At 30.7% G+C, this 17,554-nt stretch overlaps 3 protein-coding genes across 3 annotated transcripts; all 3 read left to right on the top strand.

Annotated features, from left to right (window-relative positions):
- Positions 1-547: 547 nt before the first annotated feature.
- Positions 548-2,418, top strand: LOC114162861. The gene is made up of 2 exons (XM_028046845.1): positions 548-2,061; positions 2,154-2,418. Exons 1-2 carry the CDS (start codon positions 548-550, stop codon positions 2,416-2,418), a joined length of 1,779 nt encoding a protein of 592 aa, XP_027902646.1.
- Positions 2,419-6,639: 4,221 nt separating this feature from the next.
- On the top strand, positions 6,640-13,077 carry LOC114163823 (putative phospholipid-transporting ATPase 9). Its single transcript, XM_028048176.1, has 12 exons — positions 6,640-6,893; positions 7,031-7,594; positions 8,215-9,563; positions 9,678-9,788; positions 10,046-10,322; positions 10,517-10,605; positions 10,689-10,797; positions 11,030-11,239; positions 11,313-11,438; positions 11,550-11,648; positions 11,931-12,122; positions 12,216-13,077. The coding sequence occupies exons 2-12, from the start codon at positions 7,202-7,204 to the stop codon at positions 12,843-12,845; spliced, it is 3,585 nt and encodes a 1,194-aa protein (XP_027903977.1). The 5' UTR covers positions 6,640-6,893; positions 7,031-7,201; the 3' UTR covers positions 12,846-13,077.
- Positions 13,078-16,277: 3,200 nt separating this feature from the next.
- On the top strand, positions 16,278-17,279 carry LOC114164839 (probable calcium-binding protein CML15). The gene has a single exon (XM_028049609.1). The coding sequence runs from the start codon at positions 16,467-16,469 to the stop codon at positions 17,001-17,003; it is 537 nt and encodes a 178-aa protein (XP_027905410.1). The 5' UTR covers positions 16,278-16,466; the 3' UTR covers positions 17,004-17,279.
- Positions 17,280-17,554: the final 275 nt, after the last annotated feature.

The following is a 17,554-nucleotide window of genomic DNA, read 5'->3' as shown; positions in this document are numbered from 1 at the left end:
ATATTTGTATATGTGAACAATTTTCTTGTTAACGTTGTTAGTATTTATTAAATAATGTTTTATTGTATTTTATAATTTATTTATTATATTAAATTTAAAATTATGTAATTTAATTGTATAATTGCACCTTAAATGGAACAATATATCTATTGTTGAAATTTTATAAGATCAAATTAACTAGAATAGAAGAAAAATAACATTTTTTATGTTTTGAAGTTTTTTATTGCTATATTTTTATTATTTAAAACACCTTTATATAATGTTAAGATATAAATTCAAATGAAAAAGACAAGTTTAAAGTAAAATGAAACAAATCTACGTAGAGCAAATAATTTGTTTTATATTTAAATTTTTATTTTTTATTTGAATTATATCTTTTTTGTTTTAATATTTGTCCCATTTAAATTAAAATATTAGTTTTTTATTGTTATAATTAATATTTGTCGCATTTAAATTATATAATTTCTTTTTAGTTTGTGATATTATTATTTTTTATACCCAAATAAATTAATTTAATAGAAAATTTATTTTATTATAGGAAATTAAGATGAGTATACCTAGTCATGCCATCGAAAAAGAAGATGAAAGAAAACCTTTGTGGAGATATGTTACAAAGTTAAGAAAAACTCCTGGTGGTGGAAATAATATGATTAAATGCAGTTTGTGTGATTTATCATTGAATGGATCTTACACTCGAGTAAGATCTCATTTGCTAAAAATTACGGGAGCAGGAGTTAGAATTTGTCCAAACGTGACTACATCAAAACTTGCTAAGTTTAGAAGATTAGACAATGAAGCAGCATTGAAAATAGAAAATTCAAAGAAGAAAAAGGTCTCTCTACCATCTGTATCTAATGAAGGAAAGCAGACGAATAACGATGTTAATTCAAAACACAAAGGTCCTTTAGAAGCTTCTTTCAATATCCAAGCTAGAGATACTCTTGATTATGAAATTGCAAGGATGTTTTATTCTTCAGGACTACCATTTCATCTAGCAAAAAATCCTCACTACAGGAGCGCATTTTCTTATGCTGCCAATACTTCTAATCTCAGTGGATATGTACCACCAACATATAATAAATTGAGAGGTCATTTACTTGCAAAAGAAAGAAGTCACGTAGAAAATCTTCTACAACCCATAAGAGATTCATGGAATGATAAAGGTGTGACAATTATTTGTAATGGGTGGACTGATCCTCAAAGAAGACCACTTATAAATTTTATGGCTGCCAATGAGAGTGGTCCAATGTTTTTGAGGTCAATATATGGATATGGTGAGATAAAGGACAAATATTTTATTGCTAAACACATGAGAGATGTAATTATGGAGGTTGGACCAAAAAATGTGGTACAAATTATAACTGATAATGTAGTTGTATGTAAGGCAACAGATATGCTTATAGAAGTAGAATTTCCTTCAATCTACTGGACTCCTTGTGTAGTGCATACATTGAATATTGCATTGAAAAATATTTGTGCAGCAAAAAATTGTGAAAGAAATAGTGATACTTATAAAGAATGTTTTTGGATCACACAAATTGCTGATGATGCTACATTTATCAAAAACTTTATTGTGGGGCACTATATGAGATTGTCAATGTTCAATACCTTCAACTCATTCAAGTTGCTTTCTGTTGCTTCTATAAGATTTGCTTCAACCATTATCATGCTCAAAAGGTTTCAACGTTTGAAGAAAGGACTTCAAGAGATGGTTATTAGTGATGATTGGTCTTATAAAGAGGACAATGTGGACAGTGCACAATTTATGAAAGAAACTTTATTGAATGATAATTGGTTAATGAAGGTTGACTACATACTTGCTTTTACTGCTCCTATTTATGATGTCCTCAGAAAAACAAATACAGATATGGCTACTCTTCACTTGGTATATGAAATGTGGGACTCAATGATTGAAAATGTTAGAAAGATCATATACCAACATGAAAGGAAGACAGAAGTTGAACATTCATCCTTTTTTGAGGTGGTAAATTCAATATTGATTGATCGTTGGACTAAAAGTAGCACATCTCTTCATTGTCTTGCTCATTCTTTAAGTCCAAGGTAATTATGTAGTTCAATTACTTTATGACTATATTTTATTAAAATTTATAATATTATGTTAATATATCTTTATGTCTTTTTTAAAATTGTAGATACTACAGTCCTGAATGGTTAAGTGAAGACCCACAAAGACGTGCCTCACATAAAGATTTTGAACTTACTCAAGAAAGGAAAAAATGTTTTAAGAGATACTTTGATGACGCTGATGTGAGGAGAGAAGTGAATATAGAGTTCGCAAACTTTTCAGGTAAATTGGGAGATTTTGCAGATGAGGACTCTTTAAGAGATAAAGGCAAAATGGATGCAAAGTCATGTGGATTATTCATGGATCTCATGCACCAATACTTCAAAATATAGCTCTTAAGCTACTTGGACAACCATGTTCTTCTTCTTGCTGTGAAAGAAATTGGAGCACCAACTCTTTTATACATTCTTTAAAAAGAAATAAGATGACACCTAAAAGGGCGGAAGATTTAGTATTTGTCCACAGTAATCTTCGTCTTCTTTCAAGAAACTCCTCAAAATACAAGGAAAAGGAAACTAGCCTGTGGGATATTGCTGGAGATGATTTTTCAATGGATGATAATGGAATTCTTGATATTGCTAGCCTATCTCTCGATGAACCAGAATTAGAAGTTGTATTTTTTGATGAAGATTAACATATATAAGACTCAAACATTTTGATATTTTAAATGTTTTTTTTTATTATGAAATAAAATTATTAGATTTTAATATGTATATTGTCGTGTCCGTGTCTTATACTTTTTCAATTTTGTCGTATCTCCGTATCCATGTCCGTGTCGTGTCCGTATCCGGGCATCATAGGTCACGAGTACCCCTTACTTGTACCACTGTTCACAAAACCTTCGATACCACTGTTGATTCTTTCAAGAGAGATCACAGGGGAGATACAACACCAATGAGACATAAGCTTAATCCACACATAAGGGATTGACATCACCTTTAATCCAAAACCTTGAGACAATGTGTTTATAGGTCTTCATCCTTATATGGTGCTCAACTTCCTCATTTTTACTCAATGTGGAACTTAGACTCATACTTGAATTCCCAACACAACTTGCATTGTTTATCTTCAAAGAAAAAATTTCTAAATCCAAGCAGGAAAGTTACTTAAAGCCTAGATACCTTGAACAAAGTATCCAAACATAACAACATATAGAAACCAAAGTTGACTAACTAAATCATCTTCATCTTGATCATTTATCCTACAGTTCCATCAAAATAAAAAATAACTTTTCTTACCGTTTAACTTCAAAACAAAATTCTCAATTTAAGGAGTAAAGCTACTTAAACCTTAAAGACCAATTTTAGTTATCAAAAACATGTTTAGAGACCAATTTTCTGATTTAAGACTAATCTAAAAATCAATTCTTTTGGTAGTCAAAACCTTGGTAATTGATGTTAGTGACCAATTTAGATATTAATTCATAGTAGAAACTATTGAAGTTATCAATTTAGATACCAATTATAATATTTTGAAACTATTTTAGATATTAATAATCTTTAATTTATAAATTGGTCACTATAATGATTAATTATTTGTTGAGTTACTAAAATTGATCATTATTCAAGAATTTTCTTGGAGTAATTACTTTTCTTAACTGACCTCACAAATATTGATGACAAACTCATAAAGAAAATAAAAGAAAAAAGACATTACAAGAAAAAAAATTAATGACCAATTTTAATGACAAAAAATAATTGATCACTACACTGACCAATTTAGGTATAAATTTATAAACTAAAAATTATTAGTAACTAAAATATTTTATAAATTGGTCACTATAGTGAATTGGTCTTTAAATTAATCATTAATATTAGCTACCAAAATTTTAGCTATCAAAACAATTAGTCTCTAAATTTGTATATAAGTTAGTCACTAATGGAGCAAATTTAGTAATTAATTTTTTTAGTAGCTAAAACTAAAAACTTGGTAGTTAATGTTAGTAATCAATTTAAAGATCAATCTAGTGTATGATTAATTTAGACATTAATTTAAAAACTATTTTACTTATTAATAATTTTTAATTTATAAATTAGTATAAATTGATTATTATAATAATTAATTATTTTTATCTAAGATAATCTATAAACTAAATAAAAACTTATTTCATTTAAACATTTGTTCAAATAAAAGTGTTTCTTGTTCTCTCAACTGCTATGAAATACAATATTCTGAAGGAGATAAAGATTAAAAAGGTGAAATTAAAGAGAAGAGAAAATAATTTCTTTTTTCGTTTCTATAGAGAAAGAGGGGGACGGAGAGCTTTATATTCATTCATGTTCATTTAATATAATTAAGGAGAATTAATAGAATACTTTCAAAAAAAATTTAATACCCTATTAATTAGAAGTTAAAATTTATTCAAAAACTAAAAAAATTAATAAATCCCATTAAATAAGAAATTAAACATATCGAAATATGTGTATTTTTATTAGGCGGTTTGTCCAAAAGAATGTATTACTAACAATTTCCAGAGAAATTAATATAAATTTGAAATATTTGTACTTAATTAAATTTGGTTTGTCAAACTAAATTAAATGAAAATTGTATTTCTCAATATTTTAGTTAATGTTCGTTTAATTTTACATTTTTAAGGGATTTAATGGGTTTTATTGGATATGATATAATCCTACTTTTATGTAGCACTTTCATGCATGTTTTTCCTTGTAGGCAAGGGCATTTCTAGAAGCAATTGTTACATTTGGAATCAAAGGAATGTTTGGAGTTCTAACAAACTTTCTGGTTAGCATTTAATTATGTTTAGAAACTTTTGATAAGGGTTTCAGTTGTTATATCGGTTCTGTAATGAATATGTCAGCAAATATATTTCATAATTTAGACCATTTTTTTAAGCTTTTGACAACTTAGAAAATAATTAAACATATTATTTTCCAAAGTACAATGGATTAAAAACAATAAATGTACATTTAAAAAATTGATTTTTCTTTTCATTTTTTTCTTAATTAAAGTTCAGGTATTTAATAAATTGACTATTTCCATTTGAAATTTTATTAAAGATATTTGTTCTATTAAACATTTATAATATTTTTTTATCTAAATATTTTGTCATTGAATTTTCTCGAAAGATGACGTAATAGGGTAGTTGTTAGTAATATTCAAATTTATAGGAAGTTAAAAATTTAATTAAATTATTTTTTAAATTTAAAAAATTTATTTGGATTGGAAAAAAATAGTAAAATAAGTAAACATCACTTATTTAAAGTAAGTGCTACATATTTAAAGTTAATAAACATATATATTATGGTTTGATGATATGTTAGTTATAATATATTCATATTTATTAAAAGAAAATAATGAATTTGTATGATAAACTTTAAGTATGATGAGACTATGCAATTAGTTTATAAATATCAAAGAAAATTGAAATTGTGTAGTAACAATAATTATATAAAAAATAATTCATATATTTAACATTTTTTATCATGAAATATTTAAATTTTAAAAAATAGTTTAAGCATTTTTGTGGAAAAAGTGTTATAAGTTTTTTTTAATGAAAATTATTTAAATTTTTTCCTTAAAAATATTTTAACAATTTTATGATAAAAAATTACAAAAATAAATCTAAACTAAATAATAAAATATTAGTTTTCATATTTTGTTTGATAATTATTTGACAAAAAAAAAATCAAATTTCAAATATCCCTACTAAAAAAATAATTTACAAAAGTTTTTGTAGGAAAAATATGCACTTATTTTTAGAAGGAAAGGAAATATAAATATAGATAAAATGGGAAGAGTGATTTATGTCCGGATGAAGAAACCTTCTCTCTAAATTACTATAAAAGTGAGGGAAAGGTTCTTAATCATTTTATTGGTATTTTCAATATAAATAAATTGGTTATAATAATTAAATATCTTATGAAAAAAGTAAAAAAAATAGTGTAATTTTTTGAGTTCTATTGGATTTTAATGAATATAAAAAATTTATATAGAATTTATTTAATTTCCAACTCAGCCAAATGAAGAGAAATTTATTTAATTTCACTTTTCTTATTTTTATCATGAAATTAAGATATTTTTAGTTCTATTTTTCATTTATTTATATTTTCTTCTTTTATTATTTTTTTTATAATAATATTTTGACAATTTTTTATTTAAATTTTTAGTGACATCTGTTAATTGATTTTGATTTTGAAATATGAAAAAAATGAATAAATAAAAAAATGAGAATATATTTAAAAAATTCACTCAAATTATAAGAAATAGTTGTCATTAGTTATTAAATAATCATTGTTTTCCTATTTTGAAACAGAGATACAAAAGAAAATTACAGAAGAAAATTACAGGATAAAACAAATAACCATAGGAAAAAATACTAGCTGATAAAGAAAATAAAAAATAGGAAAAATACTAAGCAGTGCATTTATTGTAAATTATAAAAAAAATTGATCTCATTAAAATTGCTATAAATACTTCACATTTACCTTTCTGGAATAATTTAGTGAAATAAATATAATTCTTTCTTTGCAGTTTGCAAGGCTCTGTGTATATTTATTGAAGTTGGTGAGTGTTTGAACTCATTAGCAGGGAAGGCCAATAGCAGCATGTGCACGTTTTAAGTTTTTTCTTCCTTCTGAGCTGCAAGTCAAACTGGGGCTATCACTCTCATTTCAGCTACTAACCTAACAAAAACAACATTTTCCATGCTGCTTCACTTACAGTTTCAGACCAAAGTTCTTCTTTTCAATTTCTGAAAACCGAACACAGACATGTTCTTTTTCTGGCCTCATCATATCATTACATGGATTTGAACTTGTCCTTGTCTGCTCCAATCATTGTTGGACAGGTGTATTTTTAGCTCAACATCTCAACATCTTATATCTCTCACCACTTCTTTTTGTAATAAAAAGTGCCCCTTTTCCTTGGATTTTATTGATTCAATAATGCCATGTTTCTTCCTTTCTTTTCCTGGACTGTGTTTAGGTCCTCCCATGGGACAACTGAATAAAACTAGTTGATCTTTGCAAATCTGGTCTTTTTTGGAGGATTTTTCAAGGCTGAAACTTGTTTAGGAGGTGAATTGTGCAAGGTTGTAATGTACTGTAATTTGTAGTACAAGTTGTAAGCTTTTGGGGTGGCAAAGTTGCTGCAATTATGGGTGGTAATGGGAGAAAGAAGCGCCATTTCAGCAGAATCCATGCATTCTCTTGTGGAAAAGCTTCATTCAAAGGGGAGCATTCACTTATAGGGGGTCCTGGATTCTCAAGGATAGTGTACTGCAACGAGGCAGAACGTGGCGAGGGGAGTTTTGTGAGTTATGGTGACAATTATGTGAGTACTACCAAGTATACAGTGGCTACTTTCCTACCCAAGTCCTTGTTTGAGCAATTCAGGAGAGTGGCAAATTTTTACTTCCTTGTCTGTGCAATTCTGTCTTTTTTCCCGGTTTCTCCTTACTCCGCTGTCAGCAATGTTGTTCCTCTTGTTGTTGTGGTTGCTGCTACAATGGGGAAAGAGGCTGTTGAGGATTGGAGGAGGAACAAGCAGGTAATGTTCTGATGACTGTGTCTGCTTTTGGTTCAGAATTGTGGTTAAGATACTGTTCTGTAATTGCTCTGTTCTCTGTGCAAATTGAATATAGTTGATTTTGCCGACAGATATTATTTATTATTTTTAAGAATTGGTTTTCGGATCTGGTGAGGTTTACTGTAGTGAGGGAATTGTGAGGGGCAAAGTGCCTTATCTGCTGAGTACATGCCCATTCTGATGAGAATTATTTTAGGAATATCTACATGTGACTGGATGAATGCAAAAATTTGGTACTTTTGATTCTTCAAGGTACATATATTCGCGACTCAGACACATTTTTTGCATCTCAGCAGATGCTGAAATTCTGGTATAAATGCTTCCGAGGAGCTTCTTTTTTTGGCTGAAATTTATTTGTACTAAATTAAATGATTACTTGAGTCCTAGTATATTTCGGTCAATATGTGGGTTAATATAACTTGAAAGAGTATTTTTCATTTTGTGAAAGAGAGAAGAGATAATGGTAATATTGTGTTGGTTTTTGTCAACTTTTACTTTGTGGACAATTCTTTTGATTTCTTTCTTTTCACGCTCCTATTAAATATTGTTAGGCCTGTAATGTAGTCTTGTGATTTCATCAGGATATAGATATGAATAACAGAAAGGTTAAAATGCACCATGGAGATGGTGTTTTTGACTATTCTAAATGGAAGGATTTGAAAGTTGGAGACATAGTAAAGGTTGAAAAGGATGAATTTTTCCCTGCTGATTTAATCTTACTTTCATCAAGCTATGATGATGCAATTTGCTATGTTGAGACCATGAATCTTGATGGGGAAACAAATCTAAAAGTTAAACAAGCACTTGAAGAAACATCAAAGCTGCAAGAAGACTCAAGCTATCAAAATTTCAAGGCTATCATAAAATGCGAAGATCCAAATGCAAATTTGTACTCCTTTGTAGGCAATTTGGAGCTTGAAGATCAATTGTATCCACTAGCACCTCAGCAGCTTCTGCTCAGGGACTCAAAGCTAAGGAACACTGAGTTTATCTATGGTGCGGTAATCTTCACAGGCCATGATACAAAGGTTATGCAGAATTCAACAGAACCTCCTTCCAAGAGAAGCACAGTTGAGAAACGGATGGATAAAATCATTTACTTTCTCTTCTTTGTCTTATTTTTAATATCTTTTGTTGGTTCAATTTTCTTCGGGATTGCAACTAGGGAAGACTTTGAAAATGGAGTTATGAAGCGATGGTACCTCAGACCAGATGATACCACAATATACTTTGATCCAAAGAAAGCACCAGTTGCAGCAATGCTGCATTTCTTGACTGCACTCATGTTGTACAGTTACTTGATTCCAATTTCTTTGTACGTTTCCATTGAAATTGTGAAAGTTCTTCAAAGCATTTTCATCAACCAGGATTTGCATATGTATTATGAGGAAACTGACAGGCCGGCTCATGCTCGTACCTCAAATTTGAATGAAGAACTTGGCCAAGTTGACACTATACTTTCTGATAAAACAGGAACTTTGACTTGCAACTCCATGGAATTCGTCAAGTGTTCTATTGCGGGCACTGCCTATGGCCAAGGAGTTACAGAAGTTGAGAGGGCTCTAGCCAAGCGAAAAGGATTACCTATAGATGAAGAGTTGGTAGAAGATGGCTGTGTTCCAAACACTTCTGAAGTAAAGTCTTCCATTAAAGGTTTTAACTTTATGGATGAAAGGATCACAAATGGAAATTGGATCAATGAACCTCATGCCGATGTAATCCACAGATTTCTGCAGTTGTTGGCTATATGCCATACTGCAATACCTGAAGTTGATGAAGAAAATGGTAGAGTTTCATATGAAGCTGAGTCACCTGATGAGGCAGCTTTTGTGGTTGCAGCCAGAGAACTTGGGTTTGAGTTTTATGAAAGGACACAGACAACCATCTCACTGCGTGAGTTCAATCCCAAATCAGGCAAAACAACTGAAAGGTGAGGCTTTTGTCCTTAAATGTGTGTGCTCGATTTCCTATATCTAACCTTTATCTGCAACATTAATCTTGGAGATTAGGTTGTTGATAAAAGAACACAATTTCACTTTTGCAGGTCCTACAAACTTTTGAATATACTAGAGTTTAGCAGTACAAGAAAACGGATGTCTGTAATTGTAAGAGATGAGGAGGGGAAATTGCTACTATTTAGCAAAGGAGCAGACAGGTTTGTGATCTTGTTCATTATTTTTAATTCCTTTTGTGATCTTGAGTTGGATAAGCTATTTGATGAGGCTATCCCATCTAATGGACTAGTCATTTCATTTTAGGTTACCCACTTTTTCAAACAAAGCATAACCTACTTTCTTTTGAAGTATGAATACAAATAGGGGATGGCTATCTTAAACTAGTTGAGTATCATTTGCATTGTCTTTCAGGACTTCAAAATCTTAAATTTATTTTGTTTGTGGCTTTTACATGCAGTGTCATGTTTGATCTGCTCGGAAGGAATGGAAGGGAGTTTGAAGAGAAGACTAAGCAGCACATTGGTGAATATGCTGATGCTGGTTTGAGGACCTTGATACTTGCATATCGGGAACTTGATGAAGAAGAGTACAATATATTCAATAAAGAATTTATGGAGGCCAACAACTTAGTAAGTGCAGATAGGGAGCAAATTGTGGAGGAAGTATCAGAAATGATCGAGAAGGATTTAATTCTTCTTGGTGCTACTGCGGTTGAAGACAAACTTCAAAATGGGGTATGTTAAGGAATGTTTCTCTTTCAGACATTAGACCGCAGCTATTGCCAAATTTCTTTTCTTTTAATTTGACACTGAAACTGCTTGAGTATTCAGCAGAGTTAGTGGCTTTCAATTTTTCTACTTAATATGCGTGCTTTAAAACTTGTAGTTACTTTTTGTGCTATGTCCTTATGAATCTGTTTGTGCCACAGGTTCCTGAATGCATTGACAAGCTAGCTCAGGCAGGAATTAAGCTATGGGTTCTGACTGGTGATAAAATGGAGACAGCAATCAATGTTGGGTAAGTTCAAATTATATCAATAGATTCTTACTTCCTTTGTGATAATGGGACCTCACTGATTGAATAACTTTATGTGGCTGCAGTTTTGCATGTAGTTTGCTCAGACAAGGGATGAAGCAAATTATAATCAGTTCAGACACTCCAGAAATCAAATCATTGGAGAAATTGGAGGACAAGTCTGCTGCAGCAGCGGTAAACCACAACTCTAATTTCTTCATGTTATATGATTGAAAGAAAGCAGAACGTATAACAGTTTTATCCCATGCACAAGACATTTATTTAATTCAAGGCACATGCATTAGAAAGTTCTTTATGTTCTGCTCCAAGTTTGTGGCCTATATTGTAAGCCATAACACTATACAGCAAACATTGAACATCAGGGTATTAGATGCATGATTTTGATGGAAGCTTTATGATTCTTTAGGCAATCAAGGCAATTGTTATTCTTCAACTAAAGAAAGGAAAGGAATTACTTGCTGAATATGATGAAAACTCTGAGGCATTAGCTCTTATCATTGATGGGAAGTCTCTTACTTATGCACTAGAAGATGATGTGAAGGACTTGTTTCTTGCACTTGCTGTTGGCTGTGCATCTGTCATATGCTGTCGTTCATCTCCCAAGCAGAAAGCACTTGTAAGTTTTTCATGCACTTCATAGTCTTTGCAGTTGCTCTTCCTGTTAAGGTCTTACTATTATGATACTACAGGTTACTAGACTGGTAAAGATTAAAACTTGTAGCACTACTCTAGCAATTGGTGATGGAGCAAATGATGTTGGAATGCTTCAGGAAGCTGACATTGGGATTGGTTTAAACGGTGTCGAAGGAATGCAGGTAAATCTGCAATATCCTACTTACAACAACAAATAAATTTCTTTCGATTTACCTTCCTATAAACACGACCCTTAATTTTTTTCTTCTTCCTCTTTTCTATAAATTTTTCAGGCAGTTATGTCAAGTGATGTTTCCATTGCCCAATTTCGGTTTCTTGAGCGTTTACTACTTGTGCATGGACATTGGTGTTACAGAAGAATCTCATCAATGGTATCAAACTTGTCTTTGACAAAGTATATATTCACGTAGACTCTGTTCAAATTCCAACACTTACAAGAAATCTAGTGTTCACATCAGTACTTAAAACATATATTCCTTGGTTGGAATGAATATTTTGTGAAGCATGTGTTGCATGGTAACATAAGTTCATAAACAACCCTGTCTGTTGTGTGTACTAGTCAAATGTTTTGCCATTTTTATTCTGTTACCCTCACCACACATTCCTTCGATTAACAAAACTGTCTTAACTTAACCCCTTTTTTTATTTGGCAGATCTGCTACTTCTTTTACAAGAACATTGCCTTTGGCTTCACCCTCTTCTTCTATGAGATCTTCGCCTCGTTCTCGGGGCAAGCTGCATACAACGATTGGTACCTCTCACTATATAACGTATTCTTCACTTCCCTTCCGGTAATTGCCTTAGGAGTATTTGACCAGGATGTCTCTGCCAGATTATGTCTCAAGGTACCAATTTACATGCAATTTGTTTCCTTTGATACATAAACCACACCGTTACATTCACCCCACAACATCTTTCTTAATGAATTCTACTTTCAGTTTCCATTACTATATCAAGAAGGTGTGCAAAATGTGCTCTTCAGCTGGAAACGGATCCTGGGTTGGGCATTTAACGGAGTATTGAGTGCCACCATAATATTCTTCTTCTGCATCAACGCAATGGAGAATCAAGCATTCCGCAAAGCAGGGGAAGTTGCTGATCTGGAAGTTCTTGGTGCAACCATGTACACCTGTGTGGTGTGGGTGGTGAATTCCCAAATGGCACTATCCATCAGCTACTTCACTTACATTCAGCATTTGTTCATATGGGGTGGCATTGTTTTCTGGTACGTGTTCCTCATAGTGTATGGAACAATGGACCCAACTCTATCAACCACTGCCTACAAGGTGTTGATTGAAGCTTGTGCACCAGCACCATCATACTGGCTCCTAACTTTACTTGTGCTTGTTGCTTCACTCCTTCCATACTTCGCCTACGCTTCCATCCAAATGAGGTTCTTCCCCATGTTCCATCAGATGATACAGTGGATTCGAAATGATGGCCAAACCACTGACCCAGAATACGTTCATGTCGTGAGACAGAGATCAATAAAACACACAACTGTTGGCTTCACGGCTCGTTTTGAAGCATCGCACAGTTCGGGGGCATCAAAGAGTATTCAAGTTTGAACACAGTTAGCAAGCAAAACAGTGTTCTGTTTCTTTGTTGCATGAAAATGTTCCTGAACGTAGATAGGCCTAGGTTTGGTATAGGTAATCGATCAATTACATACTCCGATTGTACATATTTAAGGTAGAGTTAATAAGAAATGTCAAGTGATGATGATGCTCCTTAATAAGGGAAACCTGTTGTGGCTGAAAAAACAAAATGCTCCAATAAAAGTAGTCACTCAAATTTTTAGATACATGTATTAATACATTAGATAAAAATAACTTTTAAATATATATTCTGATAATTTAACTTTTAAATCTGACTCAATTTAATGTTTGATTATGAATAGTTAGTACTTTAGTCTTTGCATTGGTTATAAAATACACTTCGTAATGCTGAAGGATCAAAATTCCTTTTTGTTTGGATAAAAGTTTAACGAGAATAATGTATATTTTAAGGGATTAGTATTTTTTTTTTCAATTGAATGAATATTTATTTTATACAACTAAAATTTATATAAGTAAATGTTTCTAAATATACAATTATTTTTCATCTTTTATTTTTCTCTCTCCCTCCTTTATAAACTTTTTCTTCACTCCCTTCTTACAACTCCACTCTCATTCCTTCAAAGTTCATCTTTTTAACAATCTGATCATACTTTTTCCTTGTTAAAGGGTTAATGAACATTTAACATTTTCAATCTAGCTGTTTTTCAATCAAAGTAAGTTCCTCTATGGTATTGAGATTTTTTTATTTTTTCTTTTTCTTTTTTGGATTTATCATTAACATTGATGTGGCTAGTTGAGAAAAAGTGACATTCTCAACTCGTTTAAGTTTATGTTAATTTTCTTTTTATATTAAAATATTTTGCTTTAGGTTTCTAAATTTTGAGTAACTTTTTTCTTGAACTTAAACTTTTTTTAAAGCAAGAAATCATAGGTAAGGAGAGATTTTTATGTTTTCCATAAAAGCTTATGATTTAAATTTAAAGGAAACTTGGTCATAAGATCTTATTTATATGCAATTATGTTTTGGTTTGAAAATAATTGAATGTTTGAAATTGAGTAAGAATGTTATTTGAATGTTTGGTTAATGGAGGATTGTTTTAGAATGTTTTTAATTTGATATTCTTGTTGAGAGTTGATATAATGACTGTACTATGCATGTTAAATATAGAGTTTCTTAAACTACATTTTGAATGTGATTTAGACGAGTAAAATTAGTATTCTATATTTAGTTTATGCGTTTAATGTGAACGGAAATATATATTAAATTTGAATGAGCGAATTCTGGTTGTATTTATAATTTAGTTTTTTTGAAAGTTGTGTTAACGTTGTTTTGAATAAAACTTTTGAACATAAATTATTTAGTGATATTTTGCTCAAGAAAGATAAAGTTGAAAATCAACCCTTTTCAATTTTATTTTGTTTTTCTTTTTTCTTTTTTGTCTCTTTGATGATTGAATGTGAATGTTTAATATAAGTGTAAATATAATATTAACTTGTATATTTAATTTATTTGTGATCTTTTTACATGAGTCATGTAGTAGTAAAGTGTTTGTGATGAATGATAAAAATTATATGAATTTGAGGTCATAAATTTAGGACCCTTTCTATATCTAACAATTTATTTAAAAAATATTTTAAATTTTATATTTTAAAATACAACTTTAATATTTTAAATATTTTTGTTAAATTTATTTTACTCACAATTATATTTTAAATATTTTTAAATTAGTACTTATTATTATTACTCATAGTTATATTTTATATATTTTTAATAGCATTCATATATTAAGATTTAGGGGTGGCAAAACGGGTCAGCCTGTCCCGTTTTGGCTCGACCCGTATGTGGCCTGTCAAAAACGGGTTGGGCCGGGCTGGTCCGTCACAACCCGTCCCGTACAGGACGGGCTAACGGACCGGGTCGGGTTGGTCCGTCCAGTTTTTTTTCTTTTTTTTTAAATTTTTCAAAAGTTTTTTAATTTGTTTTCAAAATTTTCAATTTTTTTTTATTTTTTAAATTTGTTTATATATACGTATAAATTATTATTAAAGTCATATTTAATCAAATAAAATATTTTTTAAACTTTTAATTGATTAGTTAATATTTTTAATTATATAAGTTAAAATAATTATTAAATTTACATATTAAATTACTCAATTATAACTAATAATTCAAACCTAATTTGTATGTGTTAATGATTTAAATTATAATACTATTATATATTTATACATTTAAAATATATAAAATAAAAAATTAATCTTTTTAATTACTTTTATTTTATTTTATTTTTTTAAAACAGGCCAACAGGTCAGGACAGATTGCTCCGTACTTTGGCCCGTCAAATTTATGGACTGGACGGGACGGGCCAGAACGGGCTGACAGGTTGAAATTTTCAACTCAACCCGTTCCTTTTAACAAGGGCTGAGGGACTGGTCCGTTGGGCCAAACCCGTTTTGCCACCTCTATTAAGATTACATATTAATAATGATTGATCATAACCATTTAATTCTTATTACAAATACTATTTAATAATTATTAACTTTCAAAATAATTTTCTCAAATTAAATTAAATTTAAAAATTATTAATCAAATTTATCTAACATTTAAAAAAATAAAAATAATAAATTGGAATTAGAGTTCGACCTGCCAAATTGGAGAACCGTGACCAGAAATTGGATCTGAGGCCAATCTAAACGGGTATAATAAAGAAGTCTAATTGATTGGTATTTTGCTAATGTTCTATTATGGATTTCTTTCCTATTTAGGTTTATCGGAGACAAAAAAAATTGATGGTTGAAATGAGATCCGAAGACGAAATCACCACCATGAAATTCGGAACAAGCCACCAAAAGCGCCTTCGCCACCGGCATTTGTTCTGAACCTCCAGTGCTATCTAAAATATAAATAAAATAATATTTAACTATAAAATAATTTGGATATACATTAATATTTAATTTTGTAAAATTAAATTATGATAATTATAAATATATTAAAATAACATAGGGGAAAAAATCTAGTTTGTAAAATCAATGCATGGTATTTAACTAATATGATTAGTTTTTAAGCATCATGTCTCCTTTGAAAGCATGTGTTTCTTTAGACTTAGGTACTCCTTCAAATAAAAAACCGAGAGAAATAAGTTACACTTAAAAACAAGTTTTGTTTTTCTTGTTGTTACATTTGGCATAAAGAATAAGTTAAACTTAAGCATGACAAAAATAGCATCAATACCCATAAATGACCACAATTAGTTTTATTGGAATACAACATGGAAATGAAACTTGCTAAGTAATACAATATAGGTAGGTTTATTGTGACGTAAAGCCAACTACGTGTTTTATATTCCTAGACTGTCTCCTCAAGAAATTAAAATGAAATGAATGTTACTCCTTAACAAATTAAACCAATGACAATTCATATCATACTAAAATAAGAACCTTCACCGTTTCTTCCTTCTTAACCTCTCCCCATTTTGTGAGGGTGGAACTCATGTGTTTATTGCATGGTTCCCCGTCTTGATATTGAATTCATGTTTTCTGATCAACGTCCAAAAGTATTGGATTGTTAACGTCAATCTAAACATTTTGTTTGGTTTTTTCAGCACTTTTGTTTGCAGAATATACATTCCACCCATGTATTGCACATCCCTCTTTCAATGTTGTTTTGTTGATTACATTGAGAACAACATGTCAAAACTTAAGGTTAATCAACTTCGCCAATTAAGGAACATTTTTGAAAAATTTGACACAGATTCCGATGGTAGCCTAACAAATCTAGAGCTAGCCGCGCTCCTTCGGTCATTAGGGCTAAAGCCTTCGAGTGACCAAATCCATGTGTTATTGACGAACCTGGATTCAAATGGAAATGGATTTGTGGAGTTTGATGAGTTGGTGGATGCAATATTGCGTAACATAAGTGCAGAGATATTATTGAACCAAGAAATGCTTCTTGGGGTATTTAAATATTTTGATCGTGACGGAAATGGTTTCATAACAGCCGCAGAGCTAGCAGGGGCAATGGCGAAATTAGGTCAACCCCTTACCTATAGAGAGCTCAGAGAGATGATCACAGAAGCAGATACAGATGGGGATGGTGTCATTAGCTTCAATGAATTTGTCACTGTCATGGGTAGATCAGCTTCTGACTTCTTAGACTTTGCACTGTTGTAACCAAAGGTTCCTCATTGTAAACACGATTTTGCGAATTGGAACATGTTTCTTATCCTTGATGTTGTGCTAAAATGAGGCTTCGTACAAAAAGGAAAGGAAAAGCTTCCTCATGTAAATGTTTTTCTTCAATTTTTCATATTTTGAGATTATGTAGCATTTTTTTAGTGACTTTCAGAACATATCATGTCAATCACAATTTGAGGAGAGTAATGTTGTGTTTAGTAAGGAATGATCCATTGTAATCAAATATTCATATTTGAATTTTTTTCCTTTCAATGTGACCATAAATTATGTTGGAAGATATTTTATTATTTTAACTAATTTTGAAAACAAGTAGAGCCATATATTGACATATGAGAATTAGGTATTCCCAGATGAAAATCGTACACATGTAGACATTTTTAAATAATAATTTAAGATTTGTTGTAATTAACATTTTAACAAAGTTTTTCTCTCATCCTCCTATTTTCTCCTCTCTTTGGCCTTCTCCTTTATTTGTTCCCATCTTGTCGTTGTCAATAGTGTTTATTGCTGAAGTTTGATGTTGTCGT

The sequence above is a fragment of the Vigna unguiculata genome, chromosome 9 (genome assembly GCF_004118075.2).
Source record: "Vigna unguiculata cultivar IT97K-499-35 chromosome 9, ASM411807v1, whole genome shotgun sequence".
Taxonomy (NCBI): Eukaryota; Viridiplantae; Streptophyta; class Magnoliopsida; order Fabales; family Fabaceae; genus Vigna; species Vigna unguiculata.
This window is presented reverse-complemented; position numbering and strand designations above follow the sequence as displayed.

Excerpts from the sequence above, each read along its gene's own strand:
- LOC114164839 (XM_028049609.1), top strand. The coding sequence starts at position 16,467 with ATGTATTGCACATCCCTCTTTCAATGTTGTTTTGTTGATTACATTGAG.
- LOC114163823 (XM_028048176.1), top strand. The coding sequence starts at position 7,202 with ATGGGTGGTAATGGGAGAAAGAAGCGCCATTTCAGCAGAATCCATGCA. Across the intron at positions 9,564-9,677 it reads TCAGGCAAAACAACTGAAAG|GTCCTACAAACTTTTGAATA; the intron begins GTGAGGCTTTTG and ends TCACTTTTGCAG. Across the intron at positions 11,649-11,930 it reads ACAGAAGAATCTCATCAATG|ATCTGCTACTTCTTTTACAA; the intron begins GTATCAAACTTG and ends TTTATTTGGCAG.
- LOC114162861 (XM_028046845.1), top strand. The coding sequence starts at position 548 with ATGAGTATACCTAGTCATGCCATCGAAAAAGAAGATGAAAGAAAACCT. Across the intron at positions 2,062-2,153 it reads GCTCATTCTTTAAGTCCAAG|ATACTACAGTCCTGAATGGT; the intron begins GTAATTATGTAG and ends TTAAAATTGTAG.